This window comes from Tenrec ecaudatus, chromosome 14 (genome assembly GCF_050624435.1).
Source record: "Tenrec ecaudatus isolate mTenEca1 chromosome 14, mTenEca1.hap1, whole genome shotgun sequence".
NCBI classification, from domain to species: Eukaryota; Metazoa; Chordata; class Mammalia; order Afrosoricida; family Tenrecidae; genus Tenrec; species Tenrec ecaudatus.
Genome location: NC_134543.1, coordinates 120,470,557 through 120,489,725, shown reverse-complemented (window position 1 = coordinate 120,489,725; position 19,169 = coordinate 120,470,557). Strand labels below are relative to the sequence as shown.

General features: G+C 46.4%; 1 protein-coding gene across 1 annotated transcript in view; it reads left to right on the top strand.

The window, feature by feature from the left end:
• The window catches only part of MYO1E (myosin IE), a 247,587-nt gene that overhangs the window by 163,187 nt on the left and 65,231 nt on the right, over positions 1-19,169 (top strand). Inside the window, exons 10-16 of the mRNA XM_075531887.1 lie at positions 3,002-3,198; positions 6,369-6,449; positions 6,771-6,857; positions 8,575-8,661; positions 10,018-10,185; positions 11,348-11,433; positions 13,958-14,039. Coding sequence (XP_075388002.1) covers positions 3,002-3,198; positions 6,369-6,449; positions 6,771-6,857; positions 8,575-8,661; positions 10,018-10,185; positions 11,348-11,433; positions 13,958-14,039 — 788 coding nt within the window. The remainder of the gene's footprint in view (positions 1-3,001; positions 3,199-6,368; positions 6,450-6,770; positions 6,858-8,574; positions 8,662-10,017; positions 10,186-11,347; positions 11,434-13,957; positions 14,040-19,169) is intronic.

Sequence of the window (19,169 nt, the reverse complement as noted above, 5' to 3'; positions counted from 1 at the left end):
TTTTACACTTTCCACTGGAAGACACTCAACTCTGAGGGGCCAGGCATAAAGTAACCACTGATAATATGTACAATCACAGCATCAGGTGAGGTTTGCTTGCATCTGGCTTCTACCTGGTGAGACATACCAGCAGGAAAACTTCCCCTTGCAGAAAACCTCTGGTTGGTCAGAGGCTTTGGTAAAGACTTTACATATATTTTCTCTTCGATTTCTCTTCGAGTGGATGCATGCACATCTCCTATCTGTTGCAAAGGTAAGCTTGAGTTGGGAGAAAGACACTTCCAAAGTCCTACACTCTTGCATTTGACATCAAAACTAGACTATAGAAAATGACCATTGGCCACTGTAATGACCTAGGCTTTATTCATATGTCTTTTTGGAAAGAAGCCCCGCCACTGTTCAGAGCTGTTTTGTAGAGTGCTCACAGAGACAATAAATACTTCATCGTGGCATTGTGCTTGTCTCAGCAGGTTTAGTCCCCTTGGAAGGGGTGTACTGAGTGCTGTAGGCCTGATGTATTGTGAAACACAAACAGATTACCCTTTATTGGGAGCCGCCAACATTTTGAGCGTTACCACACAGTCTGGACCAAAATTCTACTATCAGAAATAAAGTAACACTGTAGGCATAGGAAGACTCATCCAAGCACAAAAATTCCATTTGAGTCCATCAATATCTTCCATTCATAGAGGACAAAACCTGAGCTGTTATTTTTTTCAGTCCCCCTCAAGAAATAAATACCAAATTCATTTGACTAGAAACCAAGAGATTCCCATTGATGTCACCAGTCCTCCTTTTAACGACTTTCACTACAAGTTGCTGAGCCATAAAAGCCCCAGTATTTCTATCTGAAGACCATCCTCTCATATTGCATGGCCTTACGATAGGATGCTGGGTCTGCCATGAGATGTCTGCTCAGAGCACGACTCCCCTTTGTTCCACTCCGTATTCCACCCCGCAGGGAGTTTTCCTTAATATCCCCCTAGAATCCACCAGTCACCCTCTTCAAGTTCCAGCCCAAAGAGCTTGTTACTGGATTTCCACTAGAATCCAACCTCTCTTTATAAACTTCCAGCTGGAGAGGCAAAGGGCATTTACAAAGGTCTAGATAAAGACCTGTATATATGCAAATATATTTACATATGAGAATGGGGAAATAGATCTATGTGCATATATGTATAGGTTTAGTATTAGGTAGCAGAATGACCTTGGACCTACACTCAAGTACTACCTCAATGCAAGAATACTTTCTCCTATTAAACTGGCATTTGATGACGCTCACCCTCCCGACACAACCGCTGAAGACAAATGAGTGCATAAGCAAATGTGGTGAAGAAAGCTGATGGTGCCTGGCTATCAAAAGATATAGCGTCTGGGGTCTTAAAGGCTTGAAAGTAAACAAGCGGCCATCTAGCTCAGAAGCAAGAAAGCCCACATGGATGAAGCACACCAGCCTGTGCGATCACGAGGTGTTGAAGGGATCAGGTATCAGGCATCATCAGAACAAAAAATCTTATCATAGAGAACGAGTGGGGGGAGTACTAGTGGAGACCCAAAGCCCATTTGTAGGCCACTGGAGATCCTCTTGCAGAGGGGTCTCGGGGAGGAGACGAGCCAGACAGAGTGCAATGTAGCAACGCTGAAAAATACAACTTTCCTCTAGTTCCTAAATGCTTCCCCCCCACACACACACTTTCATGATCCCAATTCTACTGTGCAAGTCTGGCTAGACCAGAGGATGGACACTGGTACAGATAGGAACCAGAAACACAGGTCATCCAGGGAGATGATCCCTTCAGGACCAGTGGTGTGAGTGGCGATACTTGGATTGTAGAGGGAGGGTGGGTTGCAAAGGGAGAACCGATTACAAGGATCTACATGTGACCTCCACCCTGGGGGACGGACAACAGAAAAGTGGGTGAAGGGAGACGTCAGACAGGGCAAGATATGACAAAATAATAATTTATAAATTATCAAGGGTTCATGAGGGAGGGAGGTACGGGGAGGGAGGGGAAAAATGAGGACCTGAAGCCAGGGGCTTAAGTGGAGAGCAAATGTTTTGAGAATGATGAGGGCACTGAATATAAAAATGTGCTTTGCACAATTGATGTATGTATGGATTGTGATAAGAGTTGTATGAGCCCCTAATAAAATGATTTTTTTAAAGATGGTAAACTTTGAAAAATAAAACTATGTTGAATCATAAATAAATAAATAGATAAAATGAACTTCCAGCTGAAGCCAGAGAGGCCCTTGGTACCCCTAAACATATCTCCTACCCCCCCCCCATCCTTGCATGCTTCATACTCCCCACACCCACCTCTTTTGAGCTTTACCCAAATCTCACATTTTCCTTGACCACCCTAGCAAAGGTAGCACTTCTTCTAAATTCAGCTTTTAGTAGGTGTATTTATTTGGTCAATGATCTTTGCTCATCTGAATTGTCCTCCAAATTTTAAAAATACTTGCAGTTTGCTTTTCCTCTTTAGTAACCCAACACATGGTAAACACTCCACAAATATGTGACCGGTTGTAACTATTAGTTCAGTGACATCAGGTGCTTGAGACCCTTTGGCACTGATGCCGTGAAAACGCTGTTTCACAAAAGGAAGGAAACAATATTTGAAGCCAAAGAAATGTTTCTGGAGTTAGTCCCTTCCCGCTTCCTGGCCATCTCGCTCCAGGCCTGGAGACGTCCATGTTTGGCAAGGAGCCGTGAGCTTGGTAGAGGGGCGTGGTGCGCTCTCTTTATTGGGTCACTGATTTGTTTAATTGGAAGTCGCCCCTCTTCAGAGGGATTGACTCATGTAATGAAACAGTTGGAACAAAGTGGATGACTGTGGGTGAGATTGCTGAGACGCCACCTTCAGAGGATCATATGTTCTTGGGTGCAACTAATGGATTCTTGGGTTTACACATTCACCCACACATCCCTCCATGTGTTTCTGGAGTAATCCCTAAAGTCTGGAAAACTGATCATACTTTGTTCTGTTTCCTTTAGTTCTGGCTTTTCCTGCATATCTCCTGGGCATAAACCAGGACCGGTTAAAAGAGAAGCTCATAAGCCGGCAGATGGATAGTAAATGGGGAGGCAAGTCAGAATCCATCCACGTGACCCTCAATGTGGAGCAGGCCTGTTACACCAGGGACGCCCTCGCCAAGGCCCTGCATGCCCGGGTCTTTGATTTCTTGGTAGATGTAAGTAAATTCAGCTTCACTTTGATGACGCTTCCGGTTTTAGCTAACGAAAGTGCAACCACTGAGGATTTGTTTACATGCATTCGTTCCTTTTAACCCCACCGTTTCCTCTCCCACTGTAGGGCCACTGGCACTTTTTCAGTTCCCCACTAAGATATTGGAGCGGAAACAAAGAGGGGAACAGAGTCTGGTGGACAAAATGTTTAATAAATCCAGGACTAGAAAACCCAAAAAGTAGACACCGCTTGAGCATTACGCCTAAATAAAGTCTTAGGAATGTTGTCTTTGTTATCTCTTGCTGTGTTACAAATAAGCCCCAAACGAGGTGGCTTAAATGAATAAGGAAGACTAGATGCACTTGAATTAGGACAGACCTGTCTTGCAAGAAGTATAACCAGAAGGTTCTTGAGAGGCAAGGAGTGTGAGCCTGCGTCTCACATGCTTTGGACCTGTTGTCAGGAGAGACAGTCCCTGGAGAAGAAGAGGGCAGTGAAAAAGAGAAAGGCCCTCACTGGGATGGGTGGCCACCGTGGCTGCAACAATGGACTCAAACATGGGAACCGTTGTGAGGATGGCGCAGGGCCAGGCAGGGTTTCTTTCTGCTAGACATATGGTCGCCAGGGGTCAACCCTGACTTGCCAGCACCTAGCAACAACCCCCGATGACTCAAAACAATCAGCACATATTCTCCCACCGTCCCTGGAGGTCAGGTGCGCCTCGGTTGTTCTGACTCCGAGTGTACCCCAGGGTTGTAGTCAAGATGTTGGCTCAGGCCACAGTTATCTCAAGGCCTGCCTGGGATGGGGGGGTCCACTCTGGAGATGGTGTGCTCCTGGTGGTGTTGAGCGGAAGTCTCGGTTCCTTGCTATGGGGTCCTCGCCCCCAAACAGTTTGAGTCTTCTCACGATATTACAGCACCCGTCTCCCCTCAGAGCGCGAGGTCTCGGCCAGAGACGGAGGAAGAAGCCGTGCTTTGCGTTCCCTAGTCTTAGACCCAGACATGGTCATGTCTGCCACATTATGTGTATTCTTTGCATTCCCTAGTCTTAGACCCGGACATGGTCGTATCTGCCACATTATGTGCCTTAGAAGCCAGTCACTAAGCACAGCTCACATGGAGGAGAGAAGAATTGGGCTTCCGTTCGGGAAGGGCAGGCTGGATATATTTTAAAACTGCCACAGATGATTTTGATTGTGATATAATCATATGTATGCATATATATGTGATACAGATACATATGTAAGTATATCACATTTCTATCCTGAAATTAATGTTTTTCCTTCAGGATTGTACAACTGCCAATGACAGACTATGTTAATCACCGTAGTCTTTAAATGTTAAAATAATAATGACAAACACTTATATCACACCTACTATGTGCCAGGTACTGTTGGGAGTATTTTGGGTGTGGTGGGGAGGGAGGAACTCACTCACTGTTTACAACAACTGTGTGGCTTAGGTACTATTATTTCTATTGTACAGATAAATTAACTGATGTATAGAGACATGGGCAACCTTACCCACGGTCCCACTGCTGTTTAGTGATAGAGCTAAGAATTGAACACCTACGTATTTGGCTGTTTTCTGGGCCATCTTTTCATTGCCTTTTATATAGTCAAACAAGAAAAAACTTAGTAAGACAACAGCACAGCCATTAGAATGGAAGGGTTGTGTGTGAATCCGAGCATCAATACCCCCAAGGCTTAAAATATGGTCAGATGTGGTTAGGCTAGGGTAGGGTGGACTGGTGATTCTGTCTAACTCTGCAGCTCTTTTTAAGGATCGCATAAGAGTGCTTGGAACGGTCAAGGTGGCACTGGACATTAGCTGTAGTTAATTACCACCAAGTCTATTCTGACCCTTGGAGACCCCGAGTGTGCAGCGTAGACTTGTTCCAGCTCCATGGGGCTTTCTCCTGTGACCAGTTCAGCAGCAGATGACTACACTGGTCTTCATACGTACTGGTAGGTGGGTTTGAACCACCCATCTTTCGAATAACTGTGTGCTCCCCACAGACTTCTTAGACGCGAATTGCTTTGAGTTCCTCCAGGCCCTTCATTCTACTGACGGAGGACTCTCTGGTGAGAGGCCTGGTGCATTTTCCCAAGGCCATCCAATCCATCAAGAGTCGTACAGTCTTAGTTAGGACTAAGACTCACATAATTTGTGTCTGTTCTGGGTACCCTCCAGCACTGGACTTCTCATTGACGTTTTTTCTGTCATCCTTCAGTTGTTTATAGTAGAAGGAAAAAGGGGTCCCACATGATATTTACATACTTGGGACATTGACTGGGCATGGGCAATGCACCCAGTCTTGTAGGTGTCCCTTGTCCCCACTCACCTCCAGTTACTCTCACCACTGGCCTATACCGACCCACTCATCAGTCAGTGGATTAATATGCCATTGTATGTCAGTGACCTCTTCTCATAGTGGTGAAGAAGAGTTTTAGGCTTCATGGAGCCTAAATTGAATCCCAGGCTCTGCCTCTTGCTCAGTACCACTTTGGTCAAACCTCAGCGTCTACACCTGAAAAATGGGCACGCACAATAGTAGTTTCATTGATGTTCTGAGAACTGCTGTGAAAATTAATTGAGACAGCACATGACAAGCGCTCATCAATGGGAACGGTTAAGTACGTGTAAGCTGTTTTTATTATCCCCCTTCATGGTACTTGCTGCTGTATTAGCCACAGCCTGCCCCTCATTTCGACAGGCTCCTGAGCACGGTGACGGCTCGCTTTTCCCTTGGTCTCATTGTGTCAGGTGGTCACGAAATGACTGCTGAATGGAGGGCTTTGGATGTGACTTTTACACGTCTGGGAATGTTAGCTCATCCTCTGACATGTATGCTCAAATCATCCACCATGACCTTTTCCCTCGTTTCTCAAGATTTCCTCAGAAGAACGAAGTGCCAGCACTTAGTGGGCTTCATCCTTAAACACACTTTCTTTCTCCTTATCATAGTAGGTTCTTGGATCCTGTGCTCTTCCGAAGTGCTGGGCTCGGTACTGAGACCTCGCTTAAGCTGCCATTGACTTGTCTTCATTGTCATCTAGTTCTAGTAGGTGGAGGTGTTTACCATGCAGACTTGCTTCCCTTCCCCCATGCAAGCCTGCCTTTATATATGAATGAGGAGGACTCCATTTCCGTGTTGTTTACTTTCTTCTAGTCCATCAACAAGGCCATGGAGAAGGACCAAGAAGAATACAACATTGGCGTCCTGGACATCTACGGCTTTGAGATATTCCAGGTAGGAGCAGTTTGACTAATTGGGGGCTGGAGGAAAATTATATCATCTGAGTTGCAAGAAATATTTCTAGGTGATGAAAAAAATATGGCTGACATTTGCCTTCATAAGTTCTTCATGTACTTTGCTGAATTCGTTTCTCCTAAAGATAAACTCTGCGTCTTTCTACTGCTGCATCCAACATTTGTTAAGGCTTTTCATGCTAAAACAACCTCTTGAAAACACTCAAGAAATGGCTTTAAAACGGTTTGTGTAAAAAAATAAAATGGTTTGTGTATATGTGTGAGTACCTTAAGACTTTTTTTTCTTTCTTTTTTCTTTCAGAAAAATGGATTTGAACAGTTTTGTATCAATTTTGTTAATGAAAAATTACAGCAGATATTTATTGAACTGACACTAAAAGCAGAACAGGTAAATAGGCCCTGTTCCTCGTCTTGTTCTAATGTTACTTTGTTTCCTTTTAAAGAACATTGGGCTTCTCCCTTTGATAATAGACTCGTTTCGGTCTTGAATTATAAAATGTACCTCATACATTTGGGCAGAAAATCATATGCTATTGTGGCACCTTCATCTGTGAAATAGAAGCACCATCTGCTGCCTTTTCTTTCTCTTCTAAGCAAGCGATGCTGTTGAGTTGGACCTGTGACTGGCTGCTTTACTACGCTCTGACTCACTGACCGAGTGGAAAATGGAAACTTAGTGCCAACCCCAATTGTCTATGGCCTATCCTGTGTTACAAAGGAAAAATTTGGTTTTCTGAGCTTTGCTCATTCCCAACCTTCCCAAAATGTAAATCGATTTTTTAACAAAGCTGCCATTTTAATCCTAACATGAGGGAATGTGTCTTCCGTTTAGTTTCTTCTAAAATCCAGGTGCAGGCTTTTCCATATTTTTCCTGATGTCACAGCAAAGGATTTTTTAAGGAAGTTTAGCCTTGGGAGGGTTCATGCTCCTGTTTAAGAAACGTTAATTACTCCTTACTGGTTTTAGAGAAACGTCTGCCCTGAAATTCCAACCCTCCACCATTAACTAGAGCAAAAGAACCCACGGAGGAAGTAGGAAAAAAATGGATTTTTTAGTAACTACGGTGGAAACTGTGGGTGGATTTTGAGGAGTAACATAACCTGATTTGTGTTTGACGTTGTTGAAAAGGTCACTGGTCCTGTAGTCTCAGGGAATGAGGTGAGGCAGGAGAAGGCAAAAAGGACTAGGATCCAGCAGTAGACTGGGCAGGAAAGGGTGGTAGGGACTTAGACGACATTGGTGGCAGGAGAACTGACGTTTTGATGAGAAGTAGTCAAGTGCAGTACACACTTTGGAGAGTGAGCCTGCAGGACTTGCTCCAAATGATTAGCAGTAAATTAAGAAGGAAAGAAAGTCATCAAGAAACCAAGCGTTGAGGAAAGAACCAGGAGGCAATGAGCATTTATAGAGGCATGCACATATGTAAATATATTTATATATGACGATGGGGAAATAAATCTATGCACATATATTTATAAGTTTAGTACTAAGGTAGTAGATGGACGTTGGGCCTCCACTCAAGTACTCCCTCAATGCAAGAACTCTTTGTTCTATTAAACCGGCATTCCATGATGCTCATTTCCCGACACAATCGCTGAAGACAAAGTGGGTACATAAGCAAATGTGGTGTAGAATGATGGAGCCCAGCTATCAAAAGTTTTAGGGTCTGGGGTCTTAAAGGTTTGAAGGTATACAAGCGGCCATCTGATTCAAGGACTCAAAGCCCATCTGTCGGCAGCTGGACATCCCCTTACAGAGGGTCATGTGAATGAGACAATCTAGTCAGGGTGCAGTGTAGCACTGAGGAAACATACAGCTTTCCTCTAGTTTAATGCTTCCTCACTCCCACTATCATGACCCCAATTCTACCTTACAAATCTGGCTAGACCAGAGCATATACCCGGGTACAGATAAGAGCTGGAAACACAGAGACTCCAGGATAAATGAACCCCTTTGGTATCTATCACCTCTTAGGGAACATAAGTCAAGTTCCGAGTGTTTGTTCAAGGATGCTAAGCTTTTTCTCCCTCATGGTGATTTGTTTTCCTCTGAGATCCACCCACCACGCCTGCCATAACGTGGCCTCCTATCTTCTGTCTTTCAGGAAGAGTATGTTCAGGAGGGGATCCGGTGGACACCCATCGAGTACTTCAATAACAAAATCGTGTGTGACCTGATAGAGAACAAAGTTGTAAGTACTGCTGGACGTGGTCCGCCAGGCCCCCGGCTGCACAGGAGCCAGCTCTTGTCTGCTGTCCTTGTGTCGAATCTGAGAAAGGAGTGACAGCTCTGAGCCTCCCAGAGCTTTAGCAACCACCATAATTTTGTGTACAAGTAATTCGGGGGGGGGGGGGAGCACAGTAGGCTGTATTCTTTTCGTCGATGTGAACGAGTGGATATAAGCACAATGCCAACTGGCACTTAGAAGTGGTTACTAAACTCTAAGACAGTGGTTCTCAACCTGTGGGTCGCGACCCCTTTGGTGGTCCCCTGATTCCAGGGTCCACAGGGACCATCTGATTCATAATAGTAGCAACATGACAGTGATGAAGTAGCAACAAAAATAATGTTATGGATGGGGGGGGGGGTCACCACCACATGAGGAACTGTACGAAAGGGCCATGGCATCAGGAAGGTTGAGAAACATCGCTCTAAGAGAAGGCCACTCTCGCTGGCAAAGAGGGCACAGCCTAGGAGGAACCATAAGACTGGCCCTACCTTCTAGCCCCGTCGGACAACTTCTAGAACTGTAGTCCTATGAAATCACTTAAAAGAAAATAAAAAGCAACAGGGACAGGGACTAGCGAAGCCAAAACCGTGGCGACCCTGTGTGACAGCACATCAGTGCCCCTGTGTGTCGTGCATGTCTCAGACTGTAACTCTTTACCGGAGTAGAAAGCCTCACCACCTCTCTGCAGACCTTGGGGTCATGAGCCAGTGCTTAACCACTGTGCCACCAGGTCTCCTGGAGACTCCACCGTTGTGTGTGTGTGTATCAGTTCCAAAATAGAAACAATGACAATATCCTTTGATAGTACAACCATTTAAAACTATAGTATAACCATTCAACAAAACTATGGTGTATCAGTGTGAGTGAGTATAAGAAGTATAAAGACTGTAAAACATGGGAAATGTATATAAAAGAATGCAATACATGTGGAATGTGTCCAGCGTGTACATGTTTTCATGCAAACAATGCCTTGTGAGTGGCAAGCTTACGGGGAGCTCATGAAGACATGAACAAAGGCCAGAGGAAATGGTGTCTTTAGGTGCTTGAAGTCCATCTTAGTGCAGTTCATAGCCAGTGGGTGACTTTGAACAAAACTGCAGGGAGATAAACAGAGTTTGGGAAAGTGGACTTTGCTTTATCTTTAGCTCTCAGTGGTGCATCCCCACTGGGGACGATTAGTCTTGGTCAAAAAGAGAGGCTGACTTGGGGTGCAGCATCCTGAGTCTAGGAGGCTGTGGACTCACTTAAGAGAGGGCCAGTAAGCACTGCATACTATTGACATCAGTGATGGGAACTGTGTCTTCCGGGTCCCCTCAGAACCCCCCCGGCATCATGAGCATCCTGGACGACGTGTGCGCCACGATGCACGCCGTGGGCGAGGGCGCGGACCAGACGCTGCTCCAGAAGCTGCAGATGCAGATCGGGAGCCACGAGCACTTCAACAGCTGGAACCAGGGCTTCATCATCCACCACTACGCCGGGAAGGTGGGTCGGAGCGCAGGGGGTCTCGAGGAAAGGGCAGGGACACTCTTGGCATTGGCTACCCGGTTCCAGCCTTTGGGTGGGTCTGACACCTGTTTCCTCCAGTGGCCAATGCCATCCATGCCCACGTAGCTCCATCTCCTCACTAGACTGCATTCACTTAACAGGACCTGTCAAGTATTGGGGTGAGGACCCGGACGGGTGTGCACAGCAAAAAATAGTCTCTACCCTGGTGTGTGTTTCTCAGCCCACCTTAACCACTGGGGGAAAGAAGAGGCAAAATGTTCTTGGGCCTGGCTGCCCTCAGAGGACAAAAGAGGGGAAACCCCAGTGGCCATGGAATGAGTTCTAACTCACGGTGACCCTCTATGACATCAGAGGCAAACTGCGCTCCTTGGGGTTTTCAATGGCTGGTTTTCTCGAGAGTGGATCACCACCAGGCTTCGATTCCCAAGTGCTTGGGGATGGATTCCCACTGCCTCCACCGAGGCTCTGCTGATCACAGGCCTGTGTCAATAGGGCCAGGAGCTCACGTTGGTGTTTGTTCTCATTAACTGCATGAGTGTTGGTGTCCTACCAGCTGCTGCGCACCGTATGGGCCCGGGGGATACAAAGCTAAGTAAGTGGGGGTCATTGTTCTTGGGAACCTCCGGGTCCTGTGGGAATCCACTGGCCTCACCTTTCACCTTGAGGAGTCCTCGTTCTCCAGCGTCCCTGCCTAGCGTGAGTCCATGGTGGAGGGGGGCAAGCGGCTGGCATCAAAGATTGCAGAGCTTCCGATGAGCTGGCCCGGCACACTGGACTAAGGAGCATGAGCCTTTTCTTTTCATCCTGTCGTAACGACAATCGATGGCAAGGATGACATGTATCCCTAGCAGTCCAGGTGGAGCCACTGAAGCCGGGGTCTGTGATCTGGAGCCCTGCACAGAGGTCATCTAGGTCACCGCGTGCCCTTCATCAGCACCTGCTGGTCCACCCCCAGCGAGGTCCGCTCACGAGCTAAAATGAGACAGGGCAGCTGTAAGGTGACAGTTCATGAAATCTTAGATGCTGCACCAGGAAAGAGACACACTCGGGGAAGATGCCCTTGTCGACTCTGATTTTTTTTTTAATCCAATGAAATACCCCAAAGGATAAAATTAGATCTCTTTCCATTCTTGGCTAGGTGTCCTATGACATGGATGGCTTTTGTGAGCGGAACCGTGACGTGCTTTTTATGGATCTAATCGAGCTTATGCAGAGCAGTGAGCAGTAAGTGTGTTCTGCCTCATCCGACATGGGTGTTGGATTGATCAAACTCCCAATATTAAAACAAACGGGTGGTGTCTGAGCGGTCAGCATGGTCTTCCTTTGAGTGGTTGGGGCTCGACTATAAATGGACAAATTGATTCTTAAAACAGCTTTTCCGCCCTCCCCCCCCCCCAATCTCAGTCTCTCTCTTGTGCCCCAACCATTTCCCTGTAGTCAAACTCTATGTGCCATCTGCATGCCTTTGAGGGTCTCTAACTTCATTCCAACAATACTGTCAGGGTGGTGATGAACATCGTGGGGTTGTGTCAGGATGGGCATTTCTTACCACCCAGGAGTGGACCAGTCTGCCTCTAGGATACTTCACTCTTAGAACATCGCTCCGAAGAGTCCCTGTGGTCCCTGAGGATTTGAAATGGCTAGTGGTTTTGAAAGGTCCAAGGGACCCTAACTCGGCAGCCCCTAAGAAATCGATCCAAGGCTCAGAGAGAGGTAACTCGTTAGGGGATTGCTCTGAGAGCCATTGTCACTCCTGGGACCCTGCCTAAGTGATCAGGGTAGAAGGAGTAGGGCTATCCCCCCCCCCCTTGTAAGCTGCTGGTGTTAAAAATGCTAAAATTATTATTTTATTTTGTTGGCATTTATTTGTTGAGATTGTGCACCACAAAACCTACATCAATTCAACCGTTTCGACGTGGGCAATTTTTCGGCAGTGCTGACTGGCACTGAGTTCAGATCATTTCTTAAGGACTAACTCTGCAGTTCCCCCCACCGCCACCACCTCGCTTCCCTGAAAAGGTTCCCAAGATCCTGGCTAAGGGGAAAGGAGACATCATATAGGCGACCGGGCCTGGGTATGCTGGCCAAGGACAATATTGCTCAGACAGGCAGATTCTGTGGTTTTAGAGCCGCTCCAACTAAGAGCTCCTTTCCATCCCCATTACATTAACCTTCAGAGCAATCCAGGTGAACTTACCAATGGAAGCAAGCGGGTAATTTTCAAAGAAAACCCTAGCTACTGGTTTTTCCATTTCAGACCACAGTCAGAAGTTCCATGTGGCTGAACTACCTTCTCTCTGCCCTCCTCCCCCGGCCATACTTCTTTGCATGCATAACCCCACTCCTGAGATTCTTGATTTATTTTAGTCATATACTTCAGAGATAAGCAACTATTACAATAAAGCAAGCTTGTGGACTTGCTGGCCTCCCATCGCATATGAAAGTTTTGTTCCCATGAGGAGAGGTTTGAAATTAGGTGCGGATTGCCACAATGGGACCCAGAGACATGCTGTTGGAGATGTGGAAATCTCAAATGCAGGGCTGCCACACACTCTCTCTCTGAAAAAACGCAGTAATCTGGAAAGGGCCGAAAACAAGCACAGGTATGCCTGTGCTTCCCTGAAAGGGTCAGCTAAGCCACAAGCCTCGGCTTATGGTTTTCCAGAAATTTGGTTCTTTCTCGTTTTTTTAATGATAAGTTCCTGGCCAAGGCAGAGAGATATTGATGCTTTCACATAACCTCCTATCATCTCGACAAAGCCTATTGCTTGATCAACGCATGGGCTGTGAAATCTGTATTTGTGTCTCGTCGGGTTCCCAGTGGATTCCTTGGGAGACTTCCTAGAAAGCTCGCGATGTGCTAAATGTCCCTGAGGAATGAGTGAGGCTGAGGATCAGATTGCTGCTCTACACAGAGAGCTTCCTCCAGGCAGTCACCCGTATTTATTAAGCAGCAGCATGGTGTGCACCAGGCTCTGCTGCAGACACACCTGGGGCATAAATGCCTGGGTACAAAGAATTACCCCTGCTCCGCCTTGCTGGGGAGGAGGCCTGGAAAGAAACATGGCTTGGTTAGAACACCACATGACGATACAGACTCAAGCAAAGCTTTCGTGAGTTATGATCACTCCATTTAAAGTCTCTCGTGCACGGAAAACACAGTTCCCCAAGTCAAGACGTCTTCTGTATTGTGTTAAAAAGTGCTTCCGAAAATGAGCCAGGCTTAAGGTATGCTTCCTGTAGATTTTCCATATGGGGGTGGGAGGGAGGAAGGAGTGTTCAAACATCCTCTAGTGGACAGGACCCTGGAATGCTGCCGAATACCCTGCAATGCCCAGGGCTGCCCCTCACAACAAAGAATTGCCCAGGGCTAGCTACCAGTCGTCTCAGCACTGCCTTGCTTGTCTTAACTCTATAAACCCATACTGACCTTCCTCCATGCGTTCCAGCATCGAGGTGTATACCGCAATCCTGGTGAATGGGGAAACTGCCAAGGCAGTGTGTGGAAGCTATCGTGTCAATGTTCAACACCCACTTGCTTGTATCTTAGCATCCTTTCTCCTTGTTTCTTTTGCCCGCTGCGCATTTCCTTGGCCCAGATCTTGGTGGCCTGCCCTGCGAGTCTGATGGCCCTTCTGTCAACAAGGTTCCATGCCTCTGGATGGCCCTCCTCTGCTTCTCTACAGAAGCAAACTTTCAACCCCCCCAATGCTACTGATTGCTAATCCATGCCCTCTCTCCTTTCCAGACCCTTCATAAAGTCATTATTTCCAGAAAATCTGCAAGCTGACAAGAAAGGGCGCCCAACGACTGCCGGAAGCAAAATAAAGGTTCGTTCTCTTTGGGGAAGTTTCTTGAGTTTTCTGAGAGCAGGGTTTCTCCAGGAGCCAGGAACTACGTGCCGGGGCCAGGATGAGTTTGGACCAGCCTCTACTGAAACCCCAAAGGATTGCAAGAGCCTTCTCAGCTCAGTGGTCAACGGACCATAATCAGTACTTTCTGAGAAGAAACTGCATTCAACCAACTCTGAAAGACTCCCCGTTAAATTATCATAGAAAGTTTATGATGTGTGGGGCCGCGTTTTGAATTTTGATGACTGTTTTCCAGGCCAGGCCTGGGAACTTGTCATTTATGGGACTTTATGAGCCGAAAAATTCTATGGGATTTTTATAGGGCAGTGTGTGCCTTTCCCCTCCCGGGATATTACAGCCTCCTCTCCCCCCACTGTGCATTTCTGCACTTGTGGCCCCTCGCAGGGAGTGGCCGTGGACCTTCTCGGAGGTGCCCTCGGAGCCTCCAGTGGGCAGTGCATGGGGTTGCTGAGTTATCGTGGGGTAAAAGCTGGGCTCTCTAACTCAGAGGGGGCTGTGAATGGAGATGTTGAGTGAAATGTCCTTAATAATGTGGCACTTAACGTAAATAGTCCCTAAACAGTTTTTTTTTGTTTTGTTTTAATCATACCAGTTAAATTTTTAAAGCACACACCCATGTAAGCCAAATTGGTTGCCATCGAGTGGAGCAGAGTCGAACTGCCACCGAGGGGCCCCCGAGCCTGTGATACTGACGGAAGGCTGGTGCCACATCTCTCTCCCACAGAGCGACCGGTAGACTAACCACCTGCCTTTTGTGTAGCAGTCAAGTGCTTAGCCAGTGTGCCCGTAGGCTCCTCCCAAGGGGTTCAGTGCCTCCCCCAGGGGACCGCCAAGGAGATGGGGTCACTGCAGTGCAGGGCTCTGGGGTGGCTGGCGGGCTCACCTGTCTTCACACCCCAGCTCTGGCTTTCACTAGCTTGGTGATTGCCAACATGTGAGTTCACCCTTAGTGCCTGTGGCTTTATCAGTAAGATGGAGGTCTTACTCTCTGTGTCAGGATAGTAAATCAGAAATTTATCTACAGCATTTAGTGGGGCACAGGACCGGAGCCTTTAATAAGCATACATATGCTGACCCCTATGACGTTGGTGCAGCAGGCCCATTGCCATCGGGCATCGGGCTCCCTGCTACTGAATTCTTTGTGTCCGTCTGTGTTGGTACAGTCTGGCTCTCTGGCTTGACCCTCTCCCTCTGCGTACCCCAGTCCTCCCTGACCTTCTCCCCAGTGCCCTCCTGGATAGCCCCAGCTCTGTGGACCCCCATGCTTGTTAGTCTCTGCCCCGGTCCCCGGATCCCTCTCAAGGTTCCTAAGGACAGGAATGACAGAAACAGGAACGGGAAGGTTGCAGTGATGAGAAGACGCCAGTCAATAGGAGCCTTGGGTTTTATGGAGGAAGTCACTTGCAAACTGGAATTTGAGCTAGAGCGTCAAGGCCTCTGGGTTTCAGGAGCCTCGCATACCAAGAGCAAGGGGAGCTTGGTGGGCTCTGCGGGTGTCTGAGTGAGGTGCCCTGGAGCAGAGTTGAGGGAGAGAGCAGGTGGCGTTCTCAATGGAAAGCAGATATTAATGTCTGTGTGAAATTTCTGACTCATTCCTTCGCTTCAAGGCCTTGGATAAGGATTAGCTCTGAGTTGGAAAATCTAGTCACAAGATGGTCACATTCAGATCCAAGAGGCCCGGATCAGCAAGGTTGCCATGACTCACTTTCAAGTGGTCTGGATTCTTCGCCAAGTTTACTCCCTATAATAACAAAAAAAAAAGGTGGGGGGAGTGAGGGGAAACTCAGGCATTTCTCTCTTTCTTGGAAGAATTGATCCTTTTTCCTCTTTTCTATCTGTATCTTGCGGAAGGCCCCCAATTGCCACCTTTCTGGACTGTACCCAGATTTTCCAGCTTGGGGGTCCTAATCCACCAAGCCTGCAGGTCAAGCAGTAGTCAATCAACCAGCTTGTCCAGTTTAGAAGCCCAGCTCCTCATGCCTCCCCCATAATTGTGCTCTCTTGGGTGAATCACATGAGCTCAGCTGACCGGACAACTCTGACTCTGTGTAGGGATGAAATCCCACCCCAACCCCACCCGACACAGTAAACCACGGTTGCCAAACAGATGCTAATGCGGAAGCTTCTCTTTGGGGGTCTATCTACGGATGCCAAGTGTCCAGGTCTCCTTCTGAGAAGGTGGATAGCTCTAGTCACCGGCCCTGTAACAGTACCTGGGATAAGGCAGGCAGAGTATTTAGCTTCCTGGAGTTGGTGGAGCGTTGGAAATGGGACTTCATCCCCGGGAAAGAGAAAGGAAGTAAAAACGGAATCAAAGCCACGCTGGCAGCCGCTGTGTCCACTCTGTGACACAGGAGTGTGCTCAGCAGAGATGCTGTGTGTGCGAATCGAGGCAGGAGAGAGTGTACTACAACTGATCGTGAAGATGGGGCAGGCCGGGGTCGCACTGGGCTCTTGTGTCAGGGCCCCAAGCACAGGGGGTGGGAGTCTATGGGCAGCTAACACTGGCTAGCCAGAAGTCTCAGACCTTTCGAGAAGGTTGCTTTCATGTGGCTGATCAATGGTTTGTCCCCCAGGCAGGCCTCCTTATGCTCCATTTCTCCATCCATCCATCCATCCCCAAAATACTGTGCTTACTTTTGTTATGCATCAAGAATATATATATATTACTGTGTATATATACACTTGATGTATAATGATATATACTGCACATAGAGTATATATATACATACTCTATGTAGAGGGCGAAGATCATGTCATTCTCTTCCTCGGTTGCATGTTCCTGCAGTCCAGTGGGACACTGGCCCTAACAATGTAGCAAGTGTTTAGCTTTTCAATGGAGTCTCTTGAAAAAGTAAGATTGAAGAAAGCCCAAGAGTTGGGGGGAGGAGAGGGGACCTTGTTTGTTTTTGTTTTTCTTCTAATTGCTGAGATAAAAAGGAAAATGTACACAACTCTAACAGCTAAATCTTTTTTGGACTTAAAGTGTATGGACACATTTTGGACTTGTCCTTACTCGGTGAGAGATAGGTCTCTCGTTGAAGATGTTTATCCTTTTCCCGTACCATTCAGACTTCAAAAATTACCAAATTAAAATTGTAACTTCATTCAACCTTGATAGAGGGGAGGGGATGTCCCCTAAAGGAAACTGAGGCCTAACTAGCTATTAAATCAGTCTTGAAAAAAACAAGTCCACAATTATCAGTGGGCCATATATATGGGAATTTTGGTATAACAGTAATCAATGAGGTCAAATACATGAAACCTGTTCTTTGCTTTTGAGATTTAAAATGCTCCTGTATTTCTTTCTAATAAGTTATTTCTCAGCCCCTCACCCACGGCCCTCAGGATGTGTCAGCCCCATGCAGGGTTTTTGATGCTGGGAATCTTGAGGGGAGCCGACAGCCTGATGACCCTGTATACAATAGAACAAAATGCTGCCCATACAATCTCAACCTTTGCTCCATTTACCACAACTGGTAAACAGCCAGTGGTGAGAGTTTGGGTGTTTTTTACATTGAGTTGTAATCCATGCTGAAGGCTGCAATCCTTGAACTTTATCAGCAAGGGCTTCAAGTCCTTACTTTCAGGAAGCAAGGTTGTGTCATTTGCACATTGAAGGTTGTCAAGAAGCCTTCCTTGAGGCTGATGCCACATTCTTCTTCATATCATCCTGCTTCTCTTATTATTCATTTCATAGACAGATTGACTAAATAGTATGGGAGGTGACCGCCCTGATGGACACCTTTCCTGATTTTAAACCATGCATGATTCCCTGGTTCTGTTTACCTTACTGCCCCTTGAGCCACACACAGGTTCTGCACAATGAAGTGTTCTGGAATCTCTTTCTTCTCAAGGCTGTCCATAGTTTGTTGTGATTCACACAAATGCCTTTGCATAGTCAATGAGATGCAAGTAAACAACTTTCTGCCTTAGGAGATAGTTACTCTGCCACAGGAGAATCATTTCTTCTGTGCAAACTAGAAAGCTCAAAATCACAACATGTACTACCTAGAACTCAGCACCGTGAAAGTCCACGCTGGTACTAAGACGTTCAGAAGATGTTCCAAAGATGTTCCAAAGGAGGATGCTCTTGAGACAGAACATGGGGTTATAAAAGCATGTCAAAGACAACGGACAAACAGAAGTGGAGGTGAAGCAGGTTGCAGAGAGGGAGTAGCTCAATAATCGAGGGAAGCACTTGGTGTAGACATGCCAAATGGTTCCGACAGAACAGTGCTTAAATTCTTAGGATAGCTACAAAAGTTCTAGTAACTTGCAAAGGAAAAACAAAAGTAGAGCAATTGGTACATGATTCACCATTGGGATCTGTAGGTAAATTAACAAAAGGGCATTCCTGTTTTACTGTCTAGCGAGTTTTGAGTTTCACTCATAAGAAAATGAGGCAAATTCCCAGTAGGCAACAAATGCTATTGATTTTTTAATACATCCTCCTTAAGACACATTTTAGAAATACTGTTGCATCTCCCACGCCCACAATATTTTCCATCATTGTCATGAGGGATCATCTTGGTGATGCCCCTGAGGTGTTGACATTAAACGAACCCTGAGTCTCTTGGAAGTAAACTTTTATGTTCAAAGTTTTTGTGTATTTTATATTATAATATGCTTTAAAATTTAAATGTGATCTATAGGACAAAGTTAGCAGAATATTCCATTGGTGGAAATCCCCATTATCCTGATTATAAATGAGAGTTTACTGTATGGAATAGCACTTAATTTTATAGTGTCACTGAATTCGATATTACTACAGCGGGAAGGAACCAGTGTTGGAGTTGGGGTCGACTGATAATGGCATAGGAAAGCAGAATCTGACTCAGACCTTGCCAAGACAGGACAAAGCATTTGAGCTGGTTGCTTTTTTATTTTTATTTTATTTTATTTTTTTACATTTTATTGGGGCTCATACAATTCTTATCACAATCTGTACATATACATACATCAATTGTATAAATCACATCCATACATTCTTTGCCCTAATCATTTTCAAAGCATTTGCTCTCCACTTAAGCCCTTTGCATCAGGTCCTTTTTTTCCCCCTCCCTCCCCGCTCCCCCCTCCCTCATG